The following is a 12,595-nucleotide window of genomic DNA, read 5'->3' on the forward strand; positions in this document are numbered from 1 at the left end:
GGAGCAGTCAGCAGGGTCTGTGGGAGGAGCCACAGGAGCAGTCAGCAGGGGTCTGTGGGAGGAGCCACAGGAGCAGTCAGCAGGGGGTCTGTGGGAGGAGCCACAGGAGCTGTCAGCAGGGGTCTGTGGGAGGAGTCACAGGAGCTGTCAGCAGGGGTCTGTGGGAGGAGTCACAGGAGCTGTCAGCAGGGGTCTGTGGGAGGAGTCACAGGAGCAGTCAGCAGGGGTCTGTGGGAGGGGCCACAGGAGCAGTCAGCAGGGGTCTGTGGGAGGAGTCACAGGAGCTGTCAGCAGGGGTCTGTGGGAGGGGCCACAGGAGCAGTCAGCAGGGGTCTGTGGGAGGAGTCACAGGAGCTGTCAGCAGGGGTCTGTGGGAGGAGCCACAGGAGCAGTCAGCGGGGGTCTGTGGGAGGAGCCACAGGAGCTGTCAGTAGGGGTCTGTGGGAGGAGCCACAGGAGCAGTCAGCAGGGGTCTGTGGGAGGAGTCACAGGAGCTGTCAGCAGGGGTCTGTGGGAGGAGTCACAGGAGCTGTCAGCAGGGGGCGTGTCCAGACAGGTATATGTAGTTCACCACACCAGGAGAACAGAAGAAACATTTTGAGGATTTTCTCAGAAGCTACCTTGAAACAAGTGTAACATCCCCACTGCTGCATGGGGATCCCTGCTCCATCAATGTTCGAAATGGAGAAGGACCCTGGGCCAAAAAGAAACAAATGCAAAATGGGGGCGGATTTTCTGTGGACAGCCCAATTTGAGAACACAAAACCCTAGTGTGCACCATCTCCTCATTTGTGACAGAGTCTACTAATCCCACACTGGCCTCATCATCACCTTGGAACCAGCAGAATGGAGCTGACCTCAAGGACTGCTTAATAAGGCCCCTTCACAATATTCTCTTACCCAACAACTATTTGACTATGTTATTACACACCTCCTACTCCTACATGATTCACCCTTCATCCTCACTGCCACATCCCTACTATTCACACCACGGTGGGCATTGTCTCTCTCCTAGGTAAAGGGAACTGCGTTGCTGGTTGATCTCACTACTGCAACCTCGGCTGTGAGGTTCAGGATTGTCAGGAGCTTGCAGTGTTCATCCTCTGCTCCTCTCATGCATGTTGAATGGGTTTAGTCTCTGGTGCTCTCATTGAGGATGGCTGAAGCATATCAGTACCATCACCATCTGCTTCACTTACACCCTTAACCACCTGGATGCGTATTTTTGATCAAATTCCAACTAAACTCTGCACCCTGGTCATCTGAAGTGACTTTAATGGGAAAAGAAACAGTTGTCCTCCTCCCAGGCTGTACCCATTAAGGATGGACTTTAAAGAGGCCATTAAGGTAAATCAGTACAGAATTGAAATACTTCTGACAAAATGGCGGCAGTGACCTACAGCAACATTTTGCAGGCAGCTTACAAAACTCCTGAATAATCTTCTTCTGTTAGATATACTTATGAGCTGTGGTCAATTTCAGCCTATAATTTCACTTTTAAGAATGTATTTTTGGGCTGACTGAACAATCTGGCACTTCTGCGATCTCCTGAGGGATTCAGCATGGATGAGATCTTGTGTCATTTCCTAATGCTGTAACTCAAACCTGTGGTCGGCTGCAATTCCACACACTGATTCAAATGTAGAGCAAGATTAAAATTGTCGCGGGCGAGAGTGGAAAATTAACAGTTGTTGGGTGCAGTCTGCCTGCATTTGACCGGTTTCTGCTGCTGCTGACAGTGGGTGGAAGGAGCAGGAGTCATTGGTCCCATGTCGCTGAGTTCAGGAGCAGTCGCTGCTGGGCAGCCTTCAGGTTTCTGGATGCACTCCGCAGCTGTGGGCTCACTTCTGGGGCTCTGCTGTCAATGGTCCTCGTGTTTTTTCTGTTTACTTCTCTTTTTTACAATTTTGCTATTTGATTGGGATGCTTCAGCGCTGAACTAACTTCACAGCTGTGGCCTGCGACCATCAGCACAACACTGAGGCCTCACAATTAATGCTATTTGATCTCTTTTCAAAGCTTGCACGATTTGTTCTTTTGTTTTGCACATTAGGTGGGGATTTTCTTTGAACTAATTGTGGTGAACTAGATATACCTGTCTGACTGCTCCTGTGGCTCCTCCCAAGACCCTGCTGACTGCCCCTGTGGCTCCTCCCACAGACCCCTGTATAAAGGCGACTGTGGCCTGCTGCTCTCCCTCATTTTCCCCAGGATGTAGTGTTGTTCTTCAGTCAATAAAAGCCGATATCTCACTTCCTAAGTCTCGGCGTGAGTTATTGATGGTGCATCACTAATTCTATTGGTTTCTTTGTTCTGTGGCTGCCTGCAAGAAGACAAATCTCAAGGTTGTATACAGTATACATACTTTGATAATAAATGTACTTTGAATTTTGAACTTTGTATTTACAGAGGGCCTTTCATAATTGTGCAAGTTAACTGGAGTTCTGCAAATAAAAATTGAGTCGTTTGGTGAAGGTTTCTTTTCTGGATTTAGTCTTTGTTGATATTTGAGGAAGACAATAGACAATAGGTGCAAGAGTAGGCCATTTGGCCCTTTGAGCCAGCACCGTCATTCAATGTGATCATGGCTGATCATCCACAATCAGTACCCCGTTCCTGACTCCGCTGTCTTTAAGAGCTCTATCTATCTCTTTCTTGAAAGCATCTAGAGAATTGGCCTCCACTGCCTTCTGAGGCAGAGCATTCCATAGATCCACAATTCTCTGGGTGAAAGAGTTTTTCCTGAACTCCGTTCTACCCCTTATTCTTAAGCTGTGGCCTCTGGTTCTGGATGCATCCTAAGGTTGCCCTACTGCAAGACAATTTAATGTGTGGAAAGTTTGAAGGACGGGCCATTTGCTGCGATGGAGTTGAAGGGATGGCTCAAGAGATTATTTTCACATTAGTTTTTTCTGCTCTTCTATGAAGGGGAAATGTTATCTAGTCAGCAATTAGTTTTAGCATCTATGTTTCAAGGTACGCTTATCTTGGGTCTCAGGAGCGACCCAGTCCGTCGCACAAGAGAACCCCACGGCCAGCTGACAAGTGTGTTGATTCAGTGTGAAATCTGGATTCCTGTGGGGGATCCTGACTCAAAATGGTAACCATTACACTTCTACTGCCCTTCATAATGGGTTCTTAGTCACCCCTGGCATGTATTAAAAAAACGTGAGAAGGTGGCAATCTAATCTCGAGCCTTTTATCTGTTACGTGTATCTTTTTTTCAGATTTATTTGAAAATAAATACAATTGGGTTAAACCAATGCTGAGTAAAATGGCGGCACTCTCCAAACATCCTATCTCACAGCATGCACTGACAACATAGAGCAGGGACATTTTTGTTAGACTGTCTGAAAGTGAGATATGGCTTCAGTAATAAGATACTTCATCCACTGTTGTCTTAGGGATATGAAAAGCTGGCAGCATTAAGTACTGTAGCTTGCGTCATTACCATTGTCGCTTTTGTGAACCGTTCGATAAATATACTTCGTAGCTGTGACACAATGTGTTGATTTAACTTTCTAGAATCCTTCTAAAATCAATCTCCCTCATTACGATGCCTCCTCACCTATATCCTTTTACCATTTAAGAAGTCGTTCAAGAGTGGCAAGATTGTTCTTGGCTGCATCTGAAAGATAAAATGCTTCCTAGGCCACCCATGTCTGTTAAGGATTTTTTTTTAAAAACAATAGAATGAAATGGAATCCAAGACAACCACAACATCTGCATTCATCTTAGATCATACTAAAGCAGAAGATGTGTGACAATGTAAAGAATGGATGTAAGAATACTTGTGCCATTATAATAGGGAGATCAATGTTGTAAAATCGATTTAGTGTCTACGATGCTCAAAATTATCATAGGAACAAGTATGCAAACACGAGGAAATCTGCAGATGCTGGAAATTCAAGCAACACACACAAAATGCTGGTGGAACGCAGCAGGCCAGGCAGCATCTGTCCTGCCAAAGTGTCTCAGCCTAAAACGTCGACTGTACTTCTTCCTATAGATGCTGCCTGGCCTGCTGCGTTCCACCAGCATTTTGTGTGTGTTGATAGGAATAAGTTATGTTCATTCGTTGTACCTCTGCACTTTTTCTTAGGGTTTTGTGTCACTTGTTTTCTTTGTAATGTGTTTGACAGCCAATTATCATAACACAGCCCTATTAAAGTCAATGGCAGGTTTGAGTAGGCTAAATAAAAGCCAGCAAGACTGCCATTACATTTTAAATCTCGTATATGGCACAGATGTGCCGGAGTCAAAAGGACCACGTTCATGGAAGGCAATAACAATCTACTGTTCACTCAGAATTAATATTGATCTGAGTAGCTAATGGAGCACTTACATTTTTGGAGATTTACTTGAATGCAAATATGAAAGTAATTCTCAAATCTTCTAAATCATATAATTAAGAAAAACAGGATGATTATCGAAGCAAAGGGAAATTAGCTTCCTGGGGAGAGGTTTTCTGTCTGCTTCTAAAATCACTTTCCAATTTTGCTTGTTCCTAATGGATAACTCTCCTAAGCTCTCATAATTCTCACAGCTTGTGGAAAAAATGTAGAATTACTGAAAGTGTTCCTTTAATATTGTGACAATACGTATTCAATATTTAATTCCAATGATTATATGTAAATAGTATCAATTTGGATTAACAAATACAAAATGCTGGAGGAATCCAACAGGTCAGGCAACATTTATGGGAATGAATAACCAGTCAACAATTTGGGCCGAGACTTTTCATCGGGACTCGGGTCCAAGGGTCTCGGCCTGAAGCATTGACTGTTTATTCATTTCCATAGATGGTCCCTGCTGAGTTCCTCCAGCATTTTGAGTATGTTTCTTTAGATTACTCTGGTCAGATCATCCATGCAAAATAGGACAAAAAGTAGAGGAAGACTAAGAGCAGTCCACTAGTCCTCCAGGTTCAGGGGTTCAGCTCAGGGCTGGCAACAATGACTGGTAAAACAAAATCGTTCCGGAAACAGCAATGAAAAATCTGAGTGTGATTTTATTCCTGAGTCTCTTCCCAGGACTTGCACTACTGACAGTAATGAAATCCAAAAGGAAGCTACTGACACAATGAAGGGAGCCGCGAACACCATCAGATATGGAGGACCTTCATTGGTGCCCTAATTGCCAATAATGTAATGGACAATAAAGTCTCTGGTTTTCCAGCCTCTGCAGGATCTCTTGTGTCTATGCATAACCTGGAATGCCATCTGTACTTGAGGTTTGACTTTGGCTTGAAATTCTTCCACATACTTGAAGAATTTGAAGAGTTTATTGAACTCTTCAAATGTAATTTTGTTTATTTCATGGTGAATGGCTAATCTGTTATTTATAAAACACATGGAGACTGATAGAAAAATCTCTTATGAGGGATAGTAAATGCTCAAGTGACCTCTCTGAGACCTTAAAGCGAGATGCCATCTGCTCATTAGATAGACTTAATACACCAAGCAGTGTTTTGATGAGCAGAAGAGTTATCACTAATGTTCTGGCCCACATTTATCCTTCAACTAAATAAATTCAAGTCTGAAGTAAACTTATTATTGAAGTACGTATATGTCACCAGGTACTAGCTTAAGATTAATTTCCTTGCAGGCATCCACGGTAGAACAAAGAAATACAATAGAATCATGGGAAAACTGCATAGAAACAAAGACTGACGAACAACTGATGTGCAAAAGAAGACAAACTGTGCAAAATAAATGAATAAATACATACATATGACTGAGAACATAAGTTTTAGAGTATTTGAAAGTTAGCCCATAGGTTGTGGAATCAGTTCAGTATTGAAGTGAGTGAAGTTATTTATGCTGGTTCAGGGAGCTGAAGGCCTCATTGTCACGTTTGCATTTCGTGGGAGCTTTCTGTGTATAATTTGACTCTAATGCAACAAGATTGCTCTTCAAGTATCATATCACTTAATTAACCATTGACCACTTTGAAATGACCTGGTGCTTTTATATTTATGACTAACTGGGTACTGTCCAAGCACAGTACAGTATGATCATGGAGAGACATCTATTTATTATGTCATGGTGCTTACAATAATGACAGCATTTCCTAGTGTACTTGTGGGAGTTGAATCTGTGTTTTAAACATGAGTAAATCTCTTCTGGCGCGTGGCTGTTTATATCACAGTTAGGCTGACAAAAGACCATTAAGATTCATTCTGGCCAGTAGCTGCCAATCCAACTATGATTAAGAATGCAAGGGATCAAGATATTTTAAAAGATCTAATGTATTGTCTGATTAATTGATGCTAAAATAAGTGAAAATTTCAAAGGTAAATTAAACAACAGTTGTGCTAAACATCCACAAAAAACATTGAGCCTTGATTTATGACATCCAGATAAACCACCTTACATTTTGAATCCACAATCGTTCAATCAGCAGAATCTATACATGGAACACGGAATTATTTGTTTCCCATGTCGCCACTAGCAACACTTCGGAGATTCATTAACCCCTTGTAGGACATCCACACTATCCAAGAGCTTTGGCAATTCTATGACAGCATTATCCACTATTATTGTATATTACATAAAATCAAAGTAAATTTACTATATAAGTACATATAGGACACCATATGCTACCTTGAAATTCATTTTCTTGCAGGCATTTTTAGGAAAATAAAGAAATACAACAGAATTTATGAAAAGCTATACATAAGTAAAGACTGACAAACAATCACTGTACAAAAGACAGACTGTATAAATAAAAATAATCTGAGAACATGAGATGCTTCTAATTGAATTATTTCTCTTTTCATTGAAGTATTTACTCATCTTAATAGAAGTTCAAGAAGTTTCACGGGAATACAACACACTTGAGGTTGGAGCAGGTTCAGAAAGGCCAAACCTCTTGCAATTTTAGATGCATCTTTGAACCCTTAGTTTTGTTACTTATAATGTCACTCGGGTGAATATTATTTGATATAATATTTGAAATCTTAGTTATGTGTCTCCAAGAATAGTGCATTGAGTTGACATTTGGCGATACTGTATACCAATTAAACAGTAATATTGTAATTTGAACTAGATACATTTCATTTCATGTGTAAATTGGGTCAAGCAAAGTTTTATCCATACTCCAATACTTCCCTTGATCTTTTTCGTTACATATTCAACCGCTCCAGTTTAACTTTCATTTACTTCAGTTGTCAGATGATTAAAATCTAAAACATTTGAACTTAAGTTGTTGATCAAGTAACTCAGAAGAATTTTTTGTGTGCTACAGAGGTAATCAATGATTAATGAAACACTGTAAAAGCTCCTTCAAACTAGGGTTAATCAGTCTGTTTCTGCTTGTCTTGTTGCAGGGAGGTGAAAGAGGACCTAAAGTTCAGTTTCCTGCTTTTAACGGCTCTAACGTCAACCCGAAACAAGAAGCCATCGGTGCCACCAGTACAACCACAAAGCCTGTCTTACATAATGCTAAATATGGTAATCTAATACCTGTTGTCAATGATTAATGCTGCTGCGATGTTTCAATCTGATCAGCACCATTTTATACATTAGCTATGCTTTGCAATGATTTTCAATGTTTTCAATAGTTTTTGTGCCTCTTATTTGGCACCCACTTTTATCTTTCATCTAGCGCTCCCAAAGAGGTAGTTCAGTTGATAATGAACTCCGTCATCTGCTTACATCAGTCTTGAAGTTGCCAGCAGGAGTACTGGCCTGAATTCTACTTGCCTTTTGCTGGTCAGAATCAGCAGCAATCCAGCACAACTGGCAACCACTCTGCTGCTGAATCCTGAGGCGAAGCACAAGCATCTCTGGCTAATGGACAAGATGTACTTCACACCTGTTTCCTTGACCCTTCATTAGCCATGGTCTGCAAAAGTAGAATAATCCCATTCAGTTAAATGAGGTCACCATTCTCAATTCTAAACATAGGTGCTGCCGAACTTGAAGGGAGTTAAAATCAATATTAAATAAAAATAGACCCTTTTGATACGAGTTTAAATGTATTTGATGATCATGGACATTTGAAAGCAGTTCAAAGAGCTTAGACACGAGTGAGCTGTAGAATAACACCCTGGCAGTTTGGAAACAGGACCTCAAGATCTTGTGGATGGTAGCAATGCTAGTGAGTGACCACAACCTCTGGACCTGGGAGGACCAAAAGAGTGTGTAGCCATGGGAACAGTGTAGGGAATGAGAGTTGGGAGCCGGCTGGATTGAGTACATTAAAATAAGAGATTTTCAGCAGCAATACCTGATAGTGGTTTTTAGCATTAAGGAAGGTTCAGTGCTCTTTTTCCTAAAATTCTATTGAGGACTGTAAACATCACAGAACTGGGATTTTTGCCAGGTACGACTTTAAAGTGGTGCACCAGAATCCCAGGTTCAACCTTGACCTTGGGTGCTGCTGGTGTGGAGTATCACATTCTCTCCGGGATTGCCCATTTCCTCTGTGTGCTGCAGGTATTCTCCACATCCCAAAGATGGGTTTATAGGCCACCATAAGTTACACCTCCGTGCAAGTTCATGGCAAGAAAGAATCAAAGGGGATTTACAGACTTAGATGAGATAATAACTACCTGAGAGATTAAAGGAAAATGAAACTAAAGGGATTACTCCCATGGGAGTCAGGCTGGGCATATTGACCTCTATCTGTGTCATTCAAAAAAAAACAGTTTTAAGCATTGTGGAACCAAAGCAGAAAAGTGAATAAATTCTTATTGCTCATGATCTAATTAAATAGACATACAGATTTTGAGGGACTAAATGGCCCACTTTCAAACCTATATTTCTAGAAGTCATTGTAAATTGTGATGGATCAGATTTAATATTCCTTTAAGCTACAATTACTTAATATGTTTTAATGTAGTTAGGTTTCACTGACAGCCCAAAGAATAAACTTACTGTCTATTTGAAGGGCATCAAGTGTGCATATTGTCTACTCTAAATATGGGCAAGAGCTTTATAATAAAGGAAGAAATTGAAAGGAAGTGCTGGAAGCATTCAGCACGTCAAGCAGCATCTGTGGAAAGATAAAATAGCTAACATTTCAGGTCTGGTACTCTTTTATCAGGGCTGTTCTCTCTGCAGGTTAGGCAGCTTCTCTCCACAGATTTTGCCTGACCTATTAAGTGTTTTCTATTTTTATTAACCATCCTTCCACCTTATCCACAGCTCTCAGAAGCTGGTATATTGTTTCTGTATATTAGTATTTTTGATCTGTTTATCACTAATTTAAAAATCTACAGTGATTGGCAAAGTAGAATCCTAGGGAACATAGAATTATTTTCAGCAATGCAGAGAAAGTAGTTCAGGCAGACATTTAAAAATGAAGTACTTAGGCTGTGTCTTATTGAAGCATATCAGAGTATTAAAATGAAAGGTAGATGACGAGCGGAAGAGAGTCTGCAGCTGCTACAAATGCCGATTAACACACAGAATGCAGGAGGAACTCGACAGTGACGAATGGTCCTGATGAAGAGTCACGGCACAAAACATGAACCATTTATTCCTCTCTGTAGGTGCTGCCCAAGCTGCTGAGCTCCTCCAGCATTTTGTGAGTGTTACATAGCGAGATGCTGAGATGTTTACGCCAGTGTGGGAATTCCAGATGCAACAACATAGTTGTAAGGTTAGGAAACTGTCATTTATAACTGAAGTGCACAGGAAATATATGCAGAGTGTGATGAATCCCTGGAATTACCAACTCTGAAGAGTTTTGGAGGCTAGATCAGTTGTGGAATTTCAGAATCAGAATCAGTTTAATATCACTGGCGTATATCGCGAAATTTGTTAGCCTAGTGACAGCAGTACACTTCAATAAATTATATTAAAAAATAATTAAATCAATTACAGTAAGTAAATAAATTATGTATATTAAATAGTTAAATTAAACTTAGTGCAGAACTGATAAAAAAACAGTGAGGTAGTGTTCTTGCGTTTAATGTCAACTTGGGAATCGTATGGCGGGGGAAGAAGCTGTTTCTGAGTGTGTAACTTCTGGCTTCCGTACCTTTTTCCTGATGGTAACAATGAGAAGAGGGCATGACCTGTGTGATGGGGCCATTAATAATGAACTCTGCCTTTCAGAGACACCGCTGCTTGAGGATGTCTTGGATACCTGGGAGGCTAGTACCCACGACGGAGCTGACTAATCTTACAACTTTCCATAGCTTCTTTCAATCCACCCCACCCCCTGTACCAGACAGTGATGAAGCCCATCTGAATGCTCTCCACAATACATCTGTAGAGGTTTTTGAGTGTCTTAGGCGACAAACCAAATCTCAAACTCCTATTGAAATATAGCCGCTGTTCTGCCTTCTTTGTAGCTGCACTGATATGCTGCATCCAGGTTAGGTCCTCAGAGATCTTGACACCCAGGAACTCGAAATTGTTCACTCTCTCCTCTTCTGATCCCTCTATGAGGATTGGTTTGAGTTCCGTTGACTTACCCTTCCTGAAGTCCACAATCAACTCTCTTTTTCTTGCTGACGTTGAGTGCCAGGTTTTACTGCAACACCACTCAACTAACTAGCATATCTCGCTCCTGTACACTTTCTCGTCCCCAACTGAGATTGTGCCAACAATGGATGTATCATCAGCAAATTCATAGATGGCATTTGAGCTAAACCTAGTCCCACAGTTGTGGGTGTAGAGAGAGTAGAGCAGTGGGCTAAGGACACACCCCGAGGTATGACAGTGTTGATCGTTAATGAGGTGGAGATATTATCACCAATCCACACAGATTATTGTCCTCTGGTTAGGAAGTTGAGGCTCCAATTGCAGAGAGAAGGTACAGTAGCTTTTTGATCAGGACTGTAGGAATGAATGATGGTGTTAAACGTTGAACTACAGTCAATGAGCAGCATCCTGACATAGGTGTTTGTATTATCCAGGTTTAAAGAAGAAGTAGATAATTTTTTTGAAAGATTAGAGCAGAGAGGGCAATGGGGAGCTGGCGCATAAGAGGAGATGAGTCTCAGGCAGATCAGTCATGATATTGAATTGTGGGACAGGCTTGAAGGGCAACATGGCCCACTGCTTCTATTTCTTATGTTCTTGTTTCTCTGACGGCAGTGCACGCCAACTTAAATGGTTTCTAGTTTAGGTGGGTGTAGGAATTCAAAAGTCAATTTTCCACATAGCTCAGGAAGAATGCAAAGGGCACATTTAAGTGTGTGGGTGAGCAGCAGAGATCTGCAGGAAATGTAACCCTAAGTGAAATCTTTCCTATTTATTACTCCATTGCCGGAATTAGAGAAACAACCTGTAAGGAGGACAGGCAGTGGATTCGGCCCAGTACATCACAGGTAAAACCCTCCCAATCACTGAGCACATCTACATGAAACATTGCCATAGAAAAGCAGCCTCCATCATCAGAGCTCCCCATTACCCAGGCCGCGCTCTCCCCTCGCTGCTGTCATCAGGTAGAAAGTGCATGAGCCTCAAGACTCACACCACCAGGTTACTTTCCACAACCATCAGGCTCTTGAACAAAAGGGTATAACTACACTCACTTGCCCTTCTGTTGAGAGGTTCCCACAAACAATGATCTCACTGTAAGGACTTTTTATCTTGTTTTCTCATGATCTCATTATTTATTACTGTTTATTTATATTTGCATTTGCACAGTTTGTTGTCTTCTGTACTTTGGTTGATCTTTCATTGATGCTGTTATACTTTCTATCCTACAGATCTGCTGAGTATGCCAGCAGGAATATGAATCTCAGGGTTTTATATGGAGACATGTATGCATTTTGAAAATAAAATTTACTTTGAACCTTGAAGAATTTTCATGTAAAAAATAACTTATTTTTCTGATCAGAAGAAAATGTGAGAGTCTTGAACTCTCACAATTCTGCACCCTATCATTCAAAAACCTGGAGTTTCTCAGACCTCTGTAATCCCTTTACTGAATGAACATTTTATGGTGTCAACATATAGGTGCAAAATGCTTTTTCAAGAATTGAGCAAATGACTTTGTAGAAAAACTGAGGCTGGTAGTGTTCAACACTACCAATTGCTGGAATAAAGTGTTCAAATTATGGTATTCCTCATATAGCTACAGTCCTCCACAAAACCACTCAGTAACTATAGCTGGCTGTTGGAAGGAACCTTATCATCAGCAAATATCCAGAAGTTTTTTTGTGAAGGGTAAGAAAATAATATAAAGCTGAGTGGAAATGAATCGTTTTGTGCAAAGTGAGTCATAGTTTGATAAAGGTGAGTTTTCAAATGGTTGTGGATAGCGGTGAAGTAGGGTAATTTCCATGTTGTAAATTGAAAGGAGTTGAAGATAGTGACGTTGGATCAGAAATAGTGACTGGGGGTGGGAGAACCATGAAGACTGTCAGAGAGGGAAGAGGGAAGAGAGAGGGAAGGCTCCTCAGACAGGATGAAGAGGTCAATACTCCCCAATGCCATTAGGCTTTACAATTCAACTGCCAGGACTTAAGAACTTTTTTTAAAGCTATTATTAATGCTTTTTGAGTTAGTGATTTAGATGCATATCATATTATTACTGAGTTAAGTATTGTATGTAATGAGTTTTTGCTACAACAAGTGTATGGGACATTGGAAAAAATGTTGAATTTCCCCATGGGGATGAATAAAGTATC

General features: G+C 41.1%; 1 protein-coding gene across 1 annotated transcript in view; it reads left to right on the forward strand.

The window, feature by feature from the left end:
* Nucleotides 1-12,595, forward strand: part of hectd2 (HECT domain containing 2) — a 117,971-nt gene that overhangs the window by 6,054 nt on the left and 99,322 nt on the right. Inside the window, exon 2 of the mRNA XM_073027430.1 lies at nt 7,331-7,454. Within this exon, the coding sequence (XP_072883531.1) occupies nt 7,331-7,454 (124 nt within the window). The remainder of the gene's footprint in view (nt 1-7,330; nt 7,455-12,595) is intronic.

The sequence above is a fragment of the Hemitrygon akajei genome, chromosome 23 (genome assembly GCF_048418815.1).
Source record: "Hemitrygon akajei chromosome 23, sHemAka1.3, whole genome shotgun sequence".
Lineage (NCBI taxonomy): Eukaryota > Metazoa > Chordata > Chondrichthyes > Myliobatiformes > Dasyatidae > Hemitrygon > Hemitrygon akajei.